The 19,735-nt window shown below is 42.2% G+C and overlaps 1 protein-coding gene across 3 annotated transcripts in view; it reads left to right on the top strand.

The window, feature by feature from the left end:
* SCAPER (S-phase cyclin A associated protein in the ER) overlaps positions 1-19,735 on the top strand; it is a 109,381-nt gene that overhangs the window by 26,674 nt on the left and 62,972 nt on the right. For all 3 annotated transcript variants that reach the window (XM_058156370.1, XM_058156369.1, XM_058156371.1), the window contains 12 exons: positions 1,074-1,244; positions 2,805-2,880; positions 3,048-3,165; positions 4,294-4,405; positions 4,589-4,729; positions 6,564-6,719; positions 7,224-7,366; positions 8,329-8,410; positions 8,720-8,872; positions 10,220-10,327; positions 13,019-13,155; positions 19,479-19,544. In XM_058156370.1, coding sequence (XP_058012353.1) covers positions 1,074-1,244; positions 2,805-2,880; positions 3,048-3,165; positions 4,294-4,405; positions 4,589-4,729; positions 6,564-6,719; positions 7,224-7,366; positions 8,329-8,410; positions 8,720-8,872; positions 10,220-10,327; positions 13,019-13,155; positions 19,479-19,544 — 1,463 coding nt within the window. The remainder of the gene's footprint in view (positions 1-1,073; positions 1,245-2,804; positions 2,881-3,047; positions 3,166-4,293; positions 4,406-4,588; positions 4,730-6,563; positions 6,720-7,223; positions 7,367-8,328; positions 8,411-8,719; positions 8,873-10,219; positions 10,328-13,018; positions 13,156-19,478; positions 19,545-19,735) is intronic.

Genomic DNA, 19,735 nt, shown 5'->3' with positions numbered 1-19,735 from the left:
GTCCGCCAGGCTTAAAGTTGCCAAGGTTGAAGACCCCTGATCTATACCAAGAGGTCCTAAATATGAGACCACCAAAAAAAAAAAAGCAGCCAGCTGTTTGCAGTAAATTCACTCACTCCTTCATTTGTTCAGTCATATTTCTATGGCTGCCCATCCAAGTCAATGATTCTGACTGAGTCAGATTAAATTACTATAAGTTCCTATTTATACATACTTGTTTATTACAGAAAAAGACTCTGGTTCTCAAGTAAATAAGATTGGAGTATCCATAGAAGAATTGATGAAGGAGTCTAGAAGGTAGAGCTAGAAAAATTCCTTAGCCTTTTTTTTTTTTTTTTAGCAAACGCCTAGATTTTGGTCACATGACCCTGGGGATGCTGCAGTGGTCATAATAGCAATAGCACTTAGACTTACATACCGCTTCAGAGTGCTTTACAGTACTCTCTGAGCAGTTTACAGAGTCAGCATATTTGCCCCCAACAATCTGGGCCCTCATTTTACTGACCTCTGAAGGATGAAAGGCTGAGTCAACCTTGAGCCGGTCAGGATCGAACTGCTGGCAGTTGGCAGAGTTAGCCTACAATACTGCATTCTTAACCACTGGGAGGGAGGGAAGGAGGGAGGACTAACTAGCAATAGCACTTAGATTTATATACTGCTTCACAGTGCTTTTACAGCCCTCTCTAAGTGGTTTACAGAGTCTTGCCCCCAACAATCTGGGTCCTCCTTTTACCGACCTTGGAGGGATGGAAGGCTGAGCCAACCTTAAGCCGGTCAGGATCAAACTGCAGGCAGCCGGCAGGCAGCAGAATTAGCTGCAATACTGCATTCTAACCACTGCGCCACCATGGCACTTAAAACATAAGTGTAACATCCAGTTGTAAGTCACTTTTCTCGGTGTCGTCTTAACTTTCAACGGTCGCTAAATGAACAGTTGTAAGTGGAGAACTATTTGTATCTTTCACTGAGCCACCAATCCATTAACATTTAGGAGATTTAACCGTGATCCTTACCTGGACAGTATTGTTCCGATTTCCCAGTCTGCTTTTCTGACCTCCGTTTCCCTTTTGCAGTCCATGGCCGAGGTGCTCGCTAAAAAAGAGGAGTTAGCGGACCGCCTGGAAAAAGCCAACGAGGAGGCCATCGCGAGCGCCATCGCCGAAGAGGAGCAGCTGACGAGAGAGATCGAAGCCGAGGAGAACACCGACATCAACTTAGAAACGGACAACGACAGCGACTTCTCTGTGAGTTTGCTGCTCATGGGTGTGGGGGGAGGATGACATTGATGGAATGGCTCTTTTTCCAGAGCCCTGGTCGGCCTCGAAAAATACAAGGCTGGTCTTTTATATACTATTTGACATTGAAGAATAGCTGAGCCCTCACTCTGTAATAAGGGAGCCAGGAAAAATATACAAAGTATTCTGAATTGTGAGGTTTCCTTTTCTGAACCATGTAGAAATTAACTGCTTGTTTCCCGAAGTCTGTAGAGATTCTCAGTCCTCCAGGTCATGGTTGTCCCAAAAGTGCTTTTTCAGGAGACGACTGGACTTTCTTTGTTTTTTTTCTTTTGAAGACGTTTTTCTTTCGAAGAGCTGAAGAAGCTTCTTGGATGAGAAGCGAAATGTCTTCAAAAAAAACAACAACAAGAAAGTCTACTTGCCTCCTGAAAAATAAGCACCTTTAGGACAACCAAGACCTGGAGGACTGAGAATCTCTACAGACTTTTAGCTATACAATTTGGGATGGACACCCTTGGAATGGGTGTGGGAGGAGGAATGGATTTCCAGAGGGGAAAAAATTGCAGACTACAGGAACCATTTGCACCACTCAGGTGACTCTGAGGACACAGATAAACCTCCAAGGGCTTCAAAGACCCTCTAAAAGGATGCAAATGACCAGCTGTCTGCAAGGAATATAAATCCTTCCATTCCCCACCATCCAAGTCAGAGCTGAAGAAGCTTCTTGGATGAGAAGCGAAACGTCTTACAAAAGAAAAAACAAGAAAGTCCACTTGCCTCCTGAAAAAGCACCTTTGGGACATGCTTGTTTCCCAGTTACAGAATTCATGTGGTGTTCTGGGATTTTCAGGGAACCGGGAACTTTTGGGAGAAGAACAAGGAACATCAGAAACTGGAGATTGATTTGCGGACAAACCCTGGTTGTTCTCGGAGAAAGAGTCCCTTTTGCCCAATTCCCTACCATTTCAAAAATAGGGTTTAATTGTGATTAGTTAAAACAAGCCAGAACACGGGTTAAGATCCTCTTCGGCCAAAAAAATGCTTTTAAAAGTAAAAAAAAAAGCCTCTGATGATCGTGCTGGGATCGTCAGAACCCTTCAAAAGCATTTTTTCTACAACCTCTTCGGCTGAACAGGTTGTAAAAAAAAATGCTTTTAGAAGGTTCTGGCGATCAGGCAACTCAGCTGGGATTGTCAGAACCCTTTAAAAGCTTTTTTTCCTCTGGCGATCCCAGCTGAGTTGCCTGATCATCACAGGCTTTTAAAAGCATTTTTTCAGCAGAAGAGGTTGTAGAAAAAATGCTTTCAAAAGTTAAAAAAAAAATTGGCCATGCCCACCCAGTCACATTACCCACCACCACCAAGCCACGCCCACAGAACTGGTAGTAACGAATTTTATATATGCAGCAACTTAGGGCAGAAATCCCAGTCTCAGTTCTGGTCATAAACTGAGGACTTTCTGTCACGGCTGCTGTTCTGATTTGCAGAAAGTGGAAAGGGACGAGTTGACGGGGAATTCCTCTTTAACAGAACACCTGAAATTCTCTTTTGCCTTCTGGATTTTCAGGCCAGCCTGGGCAATGGCAGCATATCCTTCTGCGGCATTTCCATGGACTGGAATGATGTCCTGGCAGATTATGAAGGTACAGATTCTTTTCTCGAACCGACTTCTGTATAAAAGAGCCCAACATTTACAGTCAATTTGAGAGCCCTGTTCTCATCGCCACCGTTGTGCAATCATGGCCAGGTTACCCTGGATAACTGGATCAGCTTCGGCTTCGAAAACCGATTCTCTGGGTTTTTTTCGCAGCTCGTGAATCGTGGCGCCAAAATAATTCCTGGGGAGACATTGTGGAAGAAGAACCAGCTCGCCCACCGGGCCACGGAATCCACATGCACGAGAAACTCTCTTCTCCGTCTCGCAAGAGGTCTTCACTTTTTAAACTTTTTGATTCCACCGTTCGGGGAAGACTGTGAATCAGAATCTGTATGAGTTTCACCGAAAATAAGACCTCCCTAATAATAAGCCCAATCAGGCTTTTGAGCACATGCGCTAAAATAAGCCCCCCCCCCAAAAAAAATAAGCCTTCCCCAAAAATATTTAACCGCATGCGTAGCCGGTCCCCGCCATTTCCTCTGGTTTCCTCCACGCACCCCAAAATAATAAGACCTCCCCGAAAATAAGGCCAAGCGCTTATTTCGGGGTTCAAGAAAATATAAGAGTCTTATTTTGGGGGGAAACACGGTAAATACTGATAATTTAAAGATAGGAAACTTTGTGCATTCTGAATGCATTTGGGAACTGAATGCACTTGGGTGCATTCAGAATTTCGCACTAGGAAATTCCAAGCCTGGATTTAGTTTTTGATTTAGGCTAGATGAAAGCCCTCCCAAAAAATATCCCAGAAGACGACACTTTTGTATCACTGCCTAGAAAAGGACGTGGGCTACACCTCTAGCCAGCAGAGTTGTATTGTCTCAGGGGTAGGCAGCGCCTGACCATCCTTGATCGAAGTTGAAGCTGATCAGGATTTTTCCTGATTAGTCCTAGACTGGGAAATCATAAGGAAATCCTTTATTATAGCTTAAACTGAGATGGTGAAGTAGAATTCCAGCATAAGGAAGTGGGAAGCCTCTTTGATATTACTGCCAAGAAAACCCCATGGATGTCTGATGTCCCTAGGAGTTGAGCTTGACTTGACTTTATTTGAATGACCTCAAATATTTTGGACTGCATATTGATTGAGCTGCTAAAACTTGATAATCCAAAATGTCTGGAGGGAACTCTAGTCTACTTGAATAACAGAAGATTTTCCATGGCCTATACCTGAACAGTCTTAGCAGTGATTACTATTATTATCACAATCGTGTACAACTATAGAGGTACCCTATATCGTACCCTGCAAATGAAGTTTGAACTGGGGATCTTCTACAACCCTCCAAGTTGTAACTCTGTTTTTAAATCTTCTGTGCTGTTGATGCAGCGTACTGTAGGTTTCAGCTGCTCCCACCTTATTCCTTTGGTGCTCAGTTTTCCGTGTCTTTTGTGTCCCAAGGACAATTGCAGAATCGAAGAAGAAGCACGAAGAGAAGCAGATGAAGGCTCAGCAACTGAGAGAGAAGCTCCGCGAAGAGAAAACGCTAAAGCTTCAAAAATTAATGGAAAGGGTAAATTTGCCATGTCCCTCTTTTTAATGCCCCAATCCTGAAATTAGGACCCAAAAGTTGTGTTTCCTCCAACCGTGTTTGTATTATGTTCGATACGACCACGATCAATATTAGTGGCAAGTTGCACAACGAAAGATACCAAAGACGTTGAGGGCTTCTTTGACTCTTCATTCTCCCCTGCAGGAAAAAGATGTGAAAAAATGGAAAGAAGAACTGTTGGACCAGAGGCGAAGGATGATGGAGGAAAAATTGCTCCATGCAGAATTTAAACGTGAAGTGCAGTTGCAAGCGATTGTCAAAAAAGCCCAAGAGGAAGAAGCTAAGGTAAGATCAGGATCTTGTTGCATTTTATGGACATGATCCTAATTACAAGTTAGTCTAGAGCCCAGCAGTAGAAATCATAATATATCTTTGGTCCGAATTTGTGTACCCCTGATCTACTAATATTGCATTAGACCAGGGGTCTCCAACCTTGGTCCCTTTAAGACTTGTGGACTTCAACACCCAGAGTCCCTCAGCCAGCAAAGCTGGCTGAGGAACTCTGGGAGTTGAAGTCCACAAGTCTTAAAGGGGCCAAGGTTGGAGACCCCTGCATTAGATGTCTCCCTTTCAGGCCAGTCACTTGGGCACATTCTCTATTTCCGAATCACAATAACAGCGGTCCTCGCCATAAAGGCCTGTTCATCTTCTTGAAGTTATTTGTCTTCAATCTCAAAACAGTGTGATAGAAGCATCAAGGTCTTTCTTCTGAAGCTTTCGAGACGACTCTGAAGGCCAAGTGTGGTTTTCAGCGGCTGGATGTTGATGCCTGACTTTCTGCCGATGAACTGTTTCCACCAAAGGACACGGTTTTCTCTCTGTCCTTTTCATCACTTAGGTTCAGTTCCTTGAAGAGAACCTATCGACATTATTTTTAAGCGAAATAAACTGAAATAAGCGCAGCCACTTAGATTTGATGGAAAAGCCCTTCCGTTAAGAGAGAGCGATGAACTTTTGCTCCGAGGTTTCTGTTTGCTTGGTTTGGCATCTTAACTCAGAACTGCTTTTTATTTTTATTTTTTAAATGTGCTGCCCTTGTCTCAGTTTGATGACTAGAAGGCAGAGCTGTCCTATAAATTTGATGTTCACTACCGTGATGTGGAGAGTTGATTTGTAGGCAAGGTTTTGTGCTACGGTGAGAGCTGGTTTTCATTTCCACAGAGGATGGAGAATTTCAAGGGTCTGTGCGTGTGTCTACACACCGGGTGCTATTTTTGAAAAGTCATGTTTTTAATGCTTTGCGAGCCCTTAAGAAGACACAGTTGGATAAGTCCATTAGCCTGCTGGCTGCTCCTGCCCTTCCCTTAGAACTGCTGTCATTTCTTTTACCTGCGGGCCCTGGTTTCCTTAATCCCGGGTGACCCCGACAATCAGATTAACAACCCAACCTGTCATAATTCCCACTTGAGCAGATGTGCTAAAGCATTGCATCAGTTCAGCTGGGCGCGAGATCCCCGGCCCTTTGCACCCCAAGATCGCGGCTAATTGGGTCAGAGCTACCGGGGGGGGGGGCATAGGAAGAGAAGGCTGGGACTTTCACAGCTGTTCCTCTTCCCTTGCCGCCCCCCCCCTCCCACCGCCGCCCGCTCAATGAGCTGCAAAAAAATCCGTCCTGCAAATGTGTTCCACTCGGCAAACAAAGCGGAAAGTGGAACCCTGTCTGGGGATGTTTGACACGGCTGTAAATGGTGGGAGAGAAAGTAGGAAAATCAGAGGAGTCAAAAGAGGCCGTTTAGCCTCAACTCAGGAGAGAAATAGCCAATGTCTTTCTCTTGCCTTGCGCTTTCCTTCTGCAGATTTGGGAACGAGAGGGCGAGAGCCAAGAGGGAAAGCAAGAGGAAGTGGGAATGGAGTATGGTACAACGGAAGATGCTTTTCAAAGAGGGAGAGAGACCATTGCTTAGGGCAGCGATAGCTAATCTTTTCAGCACCGAGTGCTGAAACCGGAACATGTGTGTGTGTGTGTGTGCACACATGCATTTGAGCACGGACACGTGTGCTTTGGGCACTCAATCTGGAAAAGGTTAGCCATCACTGGTCTAAAGGGTTTGCCGTTTTATTTTGCTCCAATCCAATTTTTCATCGTGGTTATCGGAGTTCCCAATTCCCTCTTTGGCAGGTGAATGAAATTGCATTCATAAATACGTTGGAAGCCCAGAATAAGCGCCACGATGTTCTGTCCAAACTGAAAGAATACGAACAAAGACTGAATGAATTACAGGAAGAGCGCCAACGAAGGCAGGAAGAGAAGCAAGCCCGCGACGAAGCTGTCCAGGTAGACCTTGACTTCACAAAGGCTAGAAGGAGTTGTAGAAGTCAGTAACAAAGAAGAGGAGAGTTTTTAATGGTTTATTGCTTTGCCTCACTAGTGTCCTACTTTGGAACATTATTGTGGTAATCTGTCTTCCCTCCCTCCCTTCTCTTCCTTTTCCTTCACTTCCTTGTCTTCTCCTCACTCTAAAGTGCTACTGAGCTCTGAATCAGCTAGTTAGCCTACATGGAACTAACTCAACATGATGATATGATCCATCTTTTTTTCTGTCTGTCTCTCTGTCTGTCTATCTGTCTTGTCTGTCTATCTATCTACCTTTCTTCTATCTGACCAGCCATCCATCCATCGTCTATCTATCTCTATCCCCCCATTTTCTAACTATCTGCATCCAACCATCAATCAATCATCTACCCATCCATCCATGCATCCCAAAGCTTCTGTCCTTTCTATCATTGTGCAAACCGTTTAAGATTTCCATATTTAACAAGCGAAATGTTTGCTCTCTAGGAGCGGAAGAGAGTTTTGGAAGCGGAGCGCCAGGCCCGGGTGGAAGAGTTGCTAATGAAGAGGAAAGAACAAGAAGCTCGGATTGAGCAGCAGAGGCAGGAGAAGGAAAAAGCCAGGGAAGATGCAGCTCGGGAACGGGCCAGGTAGCCATTGTGAAACCACTTCCAGTTTTTTTTTAATTTTTTTAATTTTTTTTTTATTTTTATTTGCATTTATATCCCGCCCTTCTCCGAAGACTCAGGGCGGCTTACACTATGTTAGCAATAGTCTTCATCCTATTTGTATATTTATATACAAAGTCAACTTATTGCCCCCCAACAATCTGGGTCCTCATTTTACCTACCTTATAAAGGATGGAAGGCTGAGTCAACCTTGGGCCTGGTGGGACTAGAACCTGCAGTAATTGCAAGCAGCTGTGTTAATAACAGACTGTCTTAGCAGTCTGAGCCACAGAGGCCCTCTCCAATTCTAACCCAAGAGTTTCGGTCAAGTGTTTTTCAATCTCGCCAACTTTAAGATGCATAGACTTCGATTCCCGGAGGCTGGGGGATTCTGGGAGTCAAAGTCCACCCATCTTAAATTTGCCATGAATTGAGAAATGTTTGCAAATAGAATGTGCAAATGCTAAATTCATTTATTGGGGGTCTAACCCTAGAAAATAGAGACACACATAAAAGCATTGGAGTATGTTGGATCTACTGGATGAATGGAGGGAAGGAGGCACAAACAAGATGAGTTTCTGGATTTTGCTACTCTTGATAAGATGAGAAGAGAAGATAAAATGAGATAAGATAAATTCCATTTTTTTACTGTGAGCATACTGGCCCACATTAAAAATGAATGTAGATGTTCTGCTTTGGATACCACGAAGCCCCCTCCCAAAAGGTAAAGAAAACAGGTCATGAAGAGGATGTGTAAGGTCCCAGACATTGTGCAGACCCTGCTCAAGCATCGCTTATATGCCATGTCCTGGATAGAAGGAAGTGAACTTCCAATAATCTTTTCTGCCGTCCTCACCACTCTCTGCACCACCTTCCTGTCCGAACCAGGAAAGATGTTGCTCCGTTCCAGTGCCTTAATTTTTCCATGTCTCCTCTTTGCGTAGAGATCGGGAAGAGAGATTAGCTGCTCTGACCGCAGCCCAGCAAGAAGCCATGGAGGAGCTCCAGAAAAAGATCCAGTTGAAGGTATGGACTAGAAAGACATTTCCATAAAGTCACAGAGCAGTGGGTTCTCAACCTGTGGTCTCTGAACCCCGGGGGCAGGATGGGGGTGACACAGTGTCACAAGGGGGTCTACGAAGGCTTGAAGCAAAGTTACGCTTTAAATCTTGGGTTAAGTCTTGAGGGTGCATGGCCATGGTTTGCAACCACAAAAGGTATTTAAAGGGGGTGAAGTCAAGGTTGAGAGCCATCGGCCTAGAGATCTCTGTCAGGCCTGCTGTTAAGCTTTCAATCAATGGGGGCATGCACCTCTTCTCTTTCGGTCACACACAGCACGATGAGAGCATCCGGAGGCACATGGAGCAGATCGAACAGAGGAAAGAAAAAGCCGCCGAATTAAGCAGTGGAAGACATGCCAACACGGACTACGCACCCAAACTCACCCCCTATGAGCGAAAGAAGCAGTGTTCCCTCTGCAATGTTGTGGTAGGACTCTCCCTTTTACTAGCCTCTTGAGACAAAAGTGTGGCTCAGTCATCAAAGCCTTCTTAGCTGTGTCCGGATAGCAATAGCACTCAGATTTATATAGTGCTTCACAGTGGTTTTCAGCCCTCTGTAAGCGGTTTATAGAGTCAGCCTCTTTCCCCCAACAATCTGGGTCCTCATTTTACCCACCTCGGAAGGATGGAAGGCTGAGTCAACCTTGAGCCATTCAGGATTGAACTGATGGCAGTGGGCAGAGTCAGTTTGCAATTCTGCATTCTAACCACTGGAGAAGGAAGGAATAGCACTTAGACCTATATAATGCTTCACAGTGCTTTCCAGCCCTCTCTAAGTGGTTACAGAGTCAGCCTCTTGCCCCCAACAATTCTGGGTTCTCCTTTTACCAACCTTGGAAGGTTGGAAGGCTGAGTTAACCTTGAGCTGGTCAGAATCGAACTGCTGGCAGTGTGCAGAATCAGCTTGCAATACTGCATTCTAACCACTGTAACACCAAGGAAGGAAGGGGGGAAGGGAAGGGAAGGAAAGGAAAGGAAAGGAAAGGAAAGGAAAGGAAAGGAAAGGAAAGGAAAGGAAAGGAAAGGAAAGGAAGCAATAGCGCTTAGACTTATATCCCACTTCACAGTGCTTTTACAGCCCTCTCTAAGCGGTTTACAGAGTCAGCATTTTGCCCCCAACAATGTGGTTCCTCATTTTACCCACCTCGGAAGGACGGAAAGCTGAGTCAACCTTGAGCCGGTGAGACCCGAACTGCCAAACTGCTGGCAGCTGGTGATCAGCAGAAGTAGCCTGCACTATTGCATTCTAACCACTGTGCCATTGTGGCTCCCTCACGATGAGGATCACTCAAAGGGGAGAGTAGACCTTCCCTGCCATTTCTTCCTTGCAGAGATCCTCCAAGTCGAGGCGTTTCTGCAGAGCAGAAGAAACTTCCCACTGTTTTTCTCTGGGCCAGATGTTGAGGCATCCCTTCCCAGTTGACACCCTCCTCCAGATGTGTCAGGCCTTGAGCTTTGCCGGTTGGGCTGGGTTGACTCAATATCGATGGAGATCCTCCATCAACCAGGGTGTCATGGTTGTCCCAAATGTTGAAAAACATTTCGCTTCTCATCCAAGAATCTTCTTCAGTTCCGAAGGGTGCAAATTGGGAAGGGACACCAAAACATCTGGCCTGGAGAAAAGCAGTGAAGGAGAGTGGAGAACCATCTCCTCTTTGCCCAGCCAGGTCCATCAAACTTCTCCCCTGTAGCAGCTGGACTAGCCATGACATGTCAGGTGGGCTTTCTCAAATTTTGGCATGAATGAACAGAGCAAATGTCACGCCTTTTCCAGATTTCCTCGGAGGTGTATCTCTTTAGCCACATTAAGGGGAAGAAGCATCAACAAGCCGTGAGAGAAAACAGCAGCATCCAAGGCCGAGAACTCTCCGATGAAGAAGTGGTAAGTCTTTTCTCTATTCCCCCCCCCCAATTTTTATTATCCAACAGGAAATGGTTGTTACATTGGCACAGCCTTGATCCAATTGCTGGACGATCTGAAGGATTTGTAATCCAGCACAGTGTTAACAGACAGCAGATTAAAGCAGTTGTTTCCCAACCTGGACAACTTTAAGATACGTGGACTTCAACTCCCACAATTCCTTAGCCAATTCTGGGAGTTGAAATCCACACATCTTAAAGGTGTCCAGGTTGAGAAACAATTGGGTTAGAGCCTGGATCTTTAACACAGCCCATAAATGAATCTTGAGGATTCAGATATAGATTGCTGACCATAAGTCTAAATAACCAGCCAGAAGAGTAGAAGCGTTTGTGGGAGACACGTTCACTACATTGGCCTACTCAGAGCAAGAAGATGGAAAGATACTCAGCTGCAGTGGTGGGTTTCAAAAATTTTTACTAGTGGTTCTGTGGGTGTGGCTTGGTAGGCGTGGCAGGGGAAGGATACTGCAAAATCCCCATTCCCTCCCGATCATCTGGGACTCAGGAAGCAGAGAATAGATGGGGGTGGGTCCAGTCAGAATTTTTACTACCGGTTCTCCAAACTACTCAAAATTTCCACTACCGGTCCTCCAGAACTGGTCAGAACCTGCTGAAACCCACCTCTGACCCAGCTGCAGTGGGACTTAAACCTTTCAAAAAAACTGGAGCTGGCATTTGTGAGCTTTTTGGAACTACCACTTTTTATGCAACACTCTGGCTGGGTTAACACGTGATGGCAAGCTATACTGTTTCTTTGGGGTGGGCTTGATGGATTCCATTGATGTCCTGGAAGTTCAGTCGTCATCAGTGGTTGCTTTGGTCAGTGGGTCTTTTGATATGATCCATTAATGCTTGGGTATTCCTGAGGAAGTCCTGAAAAAAACTCTTCCAATCCTGTGTTCAAGATAAACGTTTTCCTGCAGGACTTATTGAACAGAAGAAGTCTTTCTTTAAACTCTATTTTTCCTGAGAGCTTGGTACCTTTTTTGAATTCTTCCCCATTTTGCTTGGAATCTGGAAGTACCCTGTTGTTTGTTGAGTTAATTCATTTTAATCGGGTTCTACGATGAAAACAGTCAGCAAAGTATTACGATAAAGTCTAATATAATTTGGTCTTTCTTACTACATACAGCTCTGGGCAAAATTTATATCTGTCTAGAATAACAACATTTATGATTTGCGTACTTAAGAGTAAAATTTGAAAATACAGGAATAAATAATGTGGTTGAGTCAGCTTAGTTTTACTTCTCTCTGTTCCCCATTTTATTTTTAATCAATGGAGGCACCTCTAGGTGAATGCACTATTCCTACTTAAAGTTATTGCTTTTCACCTCTGATGCCTTCATATTAAATGACCCTTCTTCTCTGATGTATAAGATTTTTATTTATACTACCTCTGACCTAATGAAATTTCACCTTTAGCCTCCTGCACTTGACACTTCGGATAACATACACTTGATCTTTGACACATTTTTGTTTTAAGCCCAGAATGGGTAAGAGCTGCCTGCCACACAACCGAAATAACTCCATCGGAGAAGTCAATCCCAGGCAAGGTTTCCATACTGAACCACAAAACTTGTCTTTATCGTTAGAAAATTCTATTGAGAAAGATTACAGCATAGAATCCAAATCCTAGTAGTGGTTTTTATTATTTTTTGTATTATTTTTATTCATTAAACACGAAACTCAGTCAACTGAACATTCAAAAATGCATGACAAATACCATTGACTGGTGCTGGTGGTTGATACAGGTTGCTGTCAGCGTTCTAGGTATCAACCAAGGACCTTCTTAAGATGTACGATATTCCAAGTAGCGCATTTTTTTGCAGTTCCGCTGGTGTTATTGCAGGAAGCTGCAAGTGTTTTGTAAAATTCTTGAACACGGTACTAAGTGCCCCGATGACAATGGGTATCACTGTTACAGTTTCATCCATAGCCATGTAGTTTTGATGGCCAGGTCGCGATATTTCATTATTTTTTCCAGTTCTTTTTCTTCGACTCTGTGTTCCAAATGATAATCCGTCTGTATTCAAATTATTATTATTATTATTATTATTATTATTATTATTATTATTATTATTATTATTCATCGCACAGTCAAACAGATGTTCAGACTGGGTTTGGCTTTTTTATATACCTATCAAATCCTTACTAAAGACCTGGGATAGGCAGATGTGCATGTTTCGTGATGTTATATCCAGATCTGCTATCTCAGGTCCTTTGTAAGGATTTTACATAGCATTTCACAGCCCTCTCTAAGCGGTTTACAGAGTCAACAGCTTGATCCCCAACAATCTTGGTCCTCATTTTACTGACCTTGTAAGGATGGAAGGCTGAGTCAACCTTCAGCTAGTCAGGATTGAACTCCAGACTGTGGGCAAAGTTAGCCTGCAATGTTGCATTCTAGGGAGGGAGGGAGGAAGGAAGGAAGGAAGGAAGGAAGGAAGGAAGGAAGGAAGGAAGGAAGGAAGGACACTTAGACTTATATACCGCTTCACAGTGCTCTTGTAAAGAAAAATATATTCCGACATCTACTAGGTTTAATACTCTCTGGCTTTTGAATGGTAGTTTTCTCATTTTTAGGGTGCAGGAAGAGAAGCCAGAGTGGGGTGCAATCTTTTCAGCGTTCCCGTTGCTCTCTCCTTTCTTCTAGGAACACCTGTCCTTAAAGAAATACATTGTGGACATTGTGGTAGAAAACACGGTTCCCTCCGAGCCTGGAAAAGACGGTGAAGAGAGGCAGAGGACAAAAAAGAAAGCCAAGAAATTGAAGGCACGGATGAACTCAAGGTATCGGCTTTGGAAATGCACACATACACACACACACACACACAGAGTCTTCCAGTTACAACAGTTCATTTAGTGACCATTCAAAGTTACGACGGCACTGAAAAATACTGACTTACGACCATTTTTCACACTTATGACCGTTGCAGCGTCACGTGATCAAAATTCAGACGCTTGGGAACTGTCTCAAATTTATGACGATTGCAGTGTCCCTGGGTCATGGGAATCCAGATTCACTTAACAACCAGGTTACTTGCTTAACACGTAATTCACAAGTGATTCACTTAACTATTGCGGCAAGAAAGGTCGTAAAATGGGACGAAATTCACTTTACAAATGCTTAGTTTAGCAACAGAAATTTGGGATTCAGTTGGGGTCATAAGCTGAAGACTACTTGCATATACATAGATATATATGCTATATAATATATGTAGGTCTTTGGTTATTCGGGTTTTCTCCCGCGTAAAATTGGAAGTGTCTTGGCGACGTTTCGACGAAGTCTCATTCGTCATCTTCAGGCTTCAGCTTCGTGCTGAAGCCTGAAGATGATGAATGAGACTTCACGAAACGCCGCCAAGACACTTCCAATTTTACGGAGAAAACCCAGAAAACATATATAATATATATATATTATTTATCATTTAAGCCTTTTCATGCAAACAAGAGAGAGAGAGACAGACAGACAGACAGATAGAAAGAGAGGAGAGATAGACAGATAGAGAGAGAGACAGACAGATAGATAGATAGATAGATAGATAGATAGATAGATAGATAGATAGATAGATAGATATAGATAGATACAGATAGATAGATAGATAGATAGATAGATAGATAGATAGATAGATACAGAGATAGATAGATATATATATATATAATATATGTAGGTCTTTGGTTATTGGGTTTTCTCCGCGTAAAATTGGAAGTGTCTTGGCGGCGTTTGACGAAGTCTCATTCGTCATCTTCAGGCTTCAGCTTCGCTGAAGCCTGAAGATGATGAATGAGACTTCACGAAACGCCGCCAAGACACTTCCAATTTTACGCAAACCCAGAAAACATATAATATATATATATATATTATTTATCATTTAAGCCTTTTCATGCAAACAAAGAGAGAGAGAGAGACAGACAGACAGACAGATAGAAAGAGAGGGAGAGATAGACAGATAGAGAGAGAGAGACAGACAGATAGATAAAGATAGATAGATAGATAGATAGATAGATAGATAGATAGATAGATAGATAGATAGATAGATATAGATAGATACAGAGATAGATAGATAGATAGATAGATAGATAGATAGATAGATAGATAGATAGATAGAGATATAGATATAGATATATTATTTATCATTTAAGCCTTTTCATGCAAACAAAGAGAGAGAGACAGACAGACAGACAGATAGAAAGAGAGGGAGAGATAGACAGACAGATAGAAAGAGAGAGAGAGACAGACAGATAGATAAAGATAGATAGATAGATAGATAGATAGATAGATAGATAGATAGATAGATAGATATAGATAGATACAGAGATAGATAGATAGATAGATAGAGATATAGATATAGATATATTATTTATCATTTAAGCCTTTTCATGCAAACAAAGAGAGAGAGAGAGACAGACAGACAGATAGAAAGAGAGAGAGAGAGACAGACAGATAGATAAAGAAAGAAAGATAGATAGATAGATAGATAGATAGATAGATAGATAGATAGATAGATAGATAGATAGATAGATGAGAGAGAGAGGGATTTTTTTCATTTGTTCTTTTGCATGAAAAGGCTTAAATTTATTTATTCGTGCCCTTCAGAAAAGCTGCTGTGAAAGTCTGGGAAAAATGCAAAACCCTTTTGAAGTTATTTGCTCTAGGAACATCTTGAAAATAGCACTGATGAGTCTAATTTATGGCCACTTTCTCTGATTGAGGAAGAAAACTGCGTATTGATCCAGCCCCTGCCTTCCACCTGTTAAGAGCTTTCTTCCTAATTGGACGCCAGAGCCCTGCCAAAAACTCTGCCCTCTCCCAGCGCACAAGAGCAGGTTTAAGTACGTCTAAACCAGGCCTATTTTTCTTCCCGGCTATTGATTTTTAAAATGAAGTATCAAAGAAAATCAATAGTAATCAACAAATAGAAGCTCGGCGGCCGGAGTGTCAAATCCCCGGGCTGGGTTAAATCAATTTTGTTGCCTGCCACGACCAAGAAAGTTAGAAATATCTTAAAAGGGAAAGTGAGTTGTCAGACCTGCCATTTGTCATCGGGCTAAAAAAAAAATGTGACAGTCGGGGGGATTGTCGTACTTTGAGAGTTTGGAGGTTTCCGATGCAGACGTTCCATGCTTCAGCCTAGACTTTATAAACCGTTTCCTAGATTCCTTCCACTTAGTCGAAATCCAGAGTCAGCGATAAAATTCTGGCATGGTGAAATTGGATACTGTTGAATCATCACTTTGCTTTTTGGGGGGGTGTTTTTTGTATTTTAAATTTAGGCTATTGGAATAAGTTTTTTTAAATATTGTTTTTATTGAAATGTATCGTTTTTATTTTATCTGCCTGTTCACCGCCCTGAGTCCTTCGGGAGAAGGGCGGTATACAAATTAAATTATTATTATTATTATTATTATTATTATTATTATTATTATTATTATTATTATTATTATTATTATTATTATTTTTAGTTGAAGTTTATTATACAGGTAGTCCTGAATTTACAACAATTCATTTAGTGACTATTTGAAGTTACAACGGCACTGAAAACGGGACCGTCTTTCACACTTAACGACCGTTACGGCATCCCCCATGGGGTCACCAAGCTCAAAATTCGGAGGTTTGGCAACTGGCTCGTATTTATGATAGTCACGGTGCCTCGAGGTCACGCGATCCCCTTTTGTGGCCTTCTGACAGTCAAGTCAATGGGCAAGGCAGATTCACAATTGTGTTACTAACTCAACAACTGCAGTGAGTCAAATTAACAACTGTGGCAAGAAAGCTTGTAAAACAGGGCCAAACTCACGTAACAAAATGTCTCGCTTAGCAACAGAAATTTGGGGCTCAATTATGGTCATAAGTCGAGGATTACCTGTAATATAAAATACAAATAGAAACAAAAGATAAAAAGGGAAAATGGGGAGGAAGAAGAAGCGAAGTGGAGTGCAAAGGAAAAAAGAAAGAAAAAAAAGGACTTCTAGTTATTTTCAGTGCAAATACCTCAACTTTTTACTTTACACGTTTAGTAAGTGCTAGCCATTTCTATAACAAACCTAATCTAATCATCAAAACCTAACCAGTCAATTATATTACAGTCACATGCCAGCATTACCAATAAAAGAACTTAAACAATAATAATAGTAAAAAAATTAAAATAGAAGACAGAGTATTGTATAGCAATTGGTGCTGGATTATCAATTGGGCAGTTAAAGTTTGCTTAATGTTGCATACAGCTTAACAGAATTTGGCCAAATTTTTTGGTGCAGTCAAACACAAAATACAGTTATAACCTCAACTTTTTATTTTACATAGTTAGTAAGTAATAGCCATTTCTATAATAAACGTAATTTAATCATCAAAATCGAAAATCAAAGTTTTCCTTTGTTTGTTTGTTCGTAGCATAAAGTCCAGAAGCTGTTTCTAAGTAGAAGCAAAAGTGGATGCATTCTTTTCTTTAATTAAAACAGTTAATTTTGCCATATTTGCCAGCTCCACCAGTTTTTCCGTCCGTTCTTCCATCGTGGGAATTAACGTATCTTTCTATTTTTGCACATATAGAATTCTCTCCTCAGTCAACATATATAATAACCGAGTTCCAATTTTTTCCCCCCCAAGATCTTTCTTGGGTATTTTTTTTTTTTTTTTGGTGGAGTTTAGCCCTTCCGTTGTACTGCTGTGGATCGAGATAGCAGATGTTCCCCCGTTTTGAATGGCATCTTTACGGCATGGACAATTTTGCATTAAGATTTATTTTCCAGATAGTTTCATGTACTGAGCTTTAATTTTTTTATTTTTATTTTTTTTTTCCTCTCCAGCAAACTGAACCTGATGGAGCTTTGTTTACCACATTCAGTAAGACTTTGTAATATAAAGGGAAATGATTCATAGCATAACCCATTTTTCTCCCAACCTCAAGTTTTCAAAAAATATTCGATTTCAGCTCTTGCTACCCCAGGAGAGTGAAGCAGGAACATCTTGGTGTGTTGCTTTTTTTCAAAAAAAAAAAAAAGTCAAAATCCAACTTACAAATGCTTGTGCTTTTTAACAAAATGTGTTAGCTGGAAACTGTGCTACTAACTACTTCAGATTTTACGCACTGAAGTTAAACTGCCTTCCCCCTACAATGTCTGTCACTCAGTGTGATTGGGTTAATCAAAACGCTGTTATCAGGAAAGGTATGGAAAACATAAGCCGGTGAGAAAACAACCCCAGGGCATGTATTTAGGGAGATAAATATTTGCCAAACTGCAGAGAAGTGAACTCCTTCTTGCTGTCTTGAGACAAACTTGAAAATCAACTTTCCTGCTTGTTTGGCTGAGCCCCTCATGTCTGCTTCAGAATTCTTCCTTTCTCCTCTTAGGAAAAGCCCCAATCTTTTTATCCCGGCCTTAAAAGCTTTTCGTATCCGGAGCGTCTCCCTGCTTAGCCGCCCACGTCAGTCTGTCTCGCGCACCCCATCGGTTTAGGGACTCTTAACTGACATTCGAAATGTCGAAGAGGAACACATAAGAGGGGCAATTCACTTCTATTTTCCACCCACCTCCTCCTACAACATCAAAGGAAGAGGACCAGGAGACCTGGGTAGTCCTTGATTTACGGATTAAAGCCTTACCTGCGACTCCCCTGAGTTGGATCAAGAAACCTGACGAATATCGTTTGAAAGGGGCTGTTTAACAAGTCAGTTCTAGTTAGAGGTAGCACAACTTAATGACCACAATTGAGCCCCGAACTTCGGTGGCTAAGTGAGATGTCAAGGGAATTTTCCCCCCTATTTTAACAACCTTTCTGGCCACCGTTGTTAAGGGAAGCCCTGCAACCGTTCAGTTCGTCACGTGGTCGGTAAGTTGAATCTGGCTTCCCCGTTGACTTTGCTCATCAGAAGGTCGCAAAGGGGATCGTGACCCCGGGACAACTTTATGCGACCGTCACAAATATGAGGTCAGTTGCCAGGCCTCTGAATTTTGATCGGGTGACCATGGGCAGGCTGGACAGTCGTAAGGGTGAGAAAAACAGCCAAAGTCACTTTTTTCAGTGCCGTTTTAACTTCGAACGGTCACTAAATGAACCGTTGTAAGTTGAGGACAACCTGTATTGGAGCCAACAGGTAATTCTGATGAGCCGATATTCTTTTGTCAAGGAATCTTAGATCTGCAATGGCAAAGAAGAAACAGAAAAGAGCGGTTGATGGCCAACCTCCGTTTAAGCCAGGGATATCCAATTTTGGCAACTTTTAAGGCCTTTGGACTTCAACTCCCAGAATTCCCCAGAATTTACTTTCGCTAGGGCTGTTTTTTTAAGTTGCTGATGGGATGGTGAGTTTTATAGCCATTTTGGCTGAAGCAAAATTAAGCGCTGTCTAAGGCAGGGGTCTCCAACCTTGGCAACTTTTAAGTCTGGAGGACTTCAACTCCCAGAATTCCCCAGCCAGCTCTGCTGTTGAAGTCCTCCAGGCTTAAAGTTGCCAAGGTTGGAGACCTCTGGTCTAAGGAACATTTGCCCCCCCTCTCAGACACTGTGGCAAGTCTCCAAGATAAACCCAAATTCTTTTTCCCATTTGGTTCTAATTCTGATTTAAATTTCCCCAAAGTGAACCAGCCATTCATAGAACTCTTTTCTGTTTGCAGGGAAACTCTTGTGTGGTTGCCTCAATGGCTATTAACAAACTGTTAATGAGATGCAAATCATTCACTTGGGTTTGCTTTTTTAAAGCATTATTTTCTTTTTTCACCATGAGCAAATTGCCATCCAGTATTAGAGAGTAAATCCAGTTCTGTAATTTACAGTTGTTTATGAATTGATATATTCTTTAGTCTCTGAAGTGCCCTAAGCTTGTCATTTTCATATTTAAAGATGTTTTAAATCTCTCCGGTAGCACCTATGATGGCTGCAGCTTATAAAAACTTCAAACATTTTGCCACGTGATGAATGAAACCTAAAGCAGGATTGGGAATAGCAAACACAGTTTGGGAGGATAGAATTATTTTCAAATTAACCAAGGTTTTCAAGAAGCCCACTAATTTCTACTCCCTCGTTAATATGAAGAAAAAAAAAGGTAAAGTGGTAAATGGTAAAACGGTGTGCTTTAAAGACGGATGTTTTCCCTTGTTCCTTTTCATTTTAGGGCAAAGGAGTACGAGAACGGAGTGGAGTCCAAAAATGTCTCCTGTGAGTCGCTTTACAAAGCAAAGTAAGTCCTTCATCCAGATGGAAGCTTTTGTCTGTCAGATTTGCACCCAGAACATCAGAACAGAGTCCTCTTGTGGATAGGATAGCCTGTCCCGTTCTGGTACCTTTAGCTTTTGAGGTCTGCAGCTCCTAGAACGGTAGAAATTAACCGTTTTGATGAATCAGTGACAGGAATGTGAGAGGCTCCATTTA

This window comes from Ahaetulla prasina, chromosome 13 (assembly GCF_028640845.1).
Source record: "Ahaetulla prasina isolate Xishuangbanna chromosome 13, ASM2864084v1, whole genome shotgun sequence".
NCBI lineage: Eukaryota > Metazoa > Chordata > Lepidosauria > Squamata > Colubridae > Ahaetulla > Ahaetulla prasina.
This window is presented reverse-complemented; position numbering and strand designations above follow the sequence as displayed.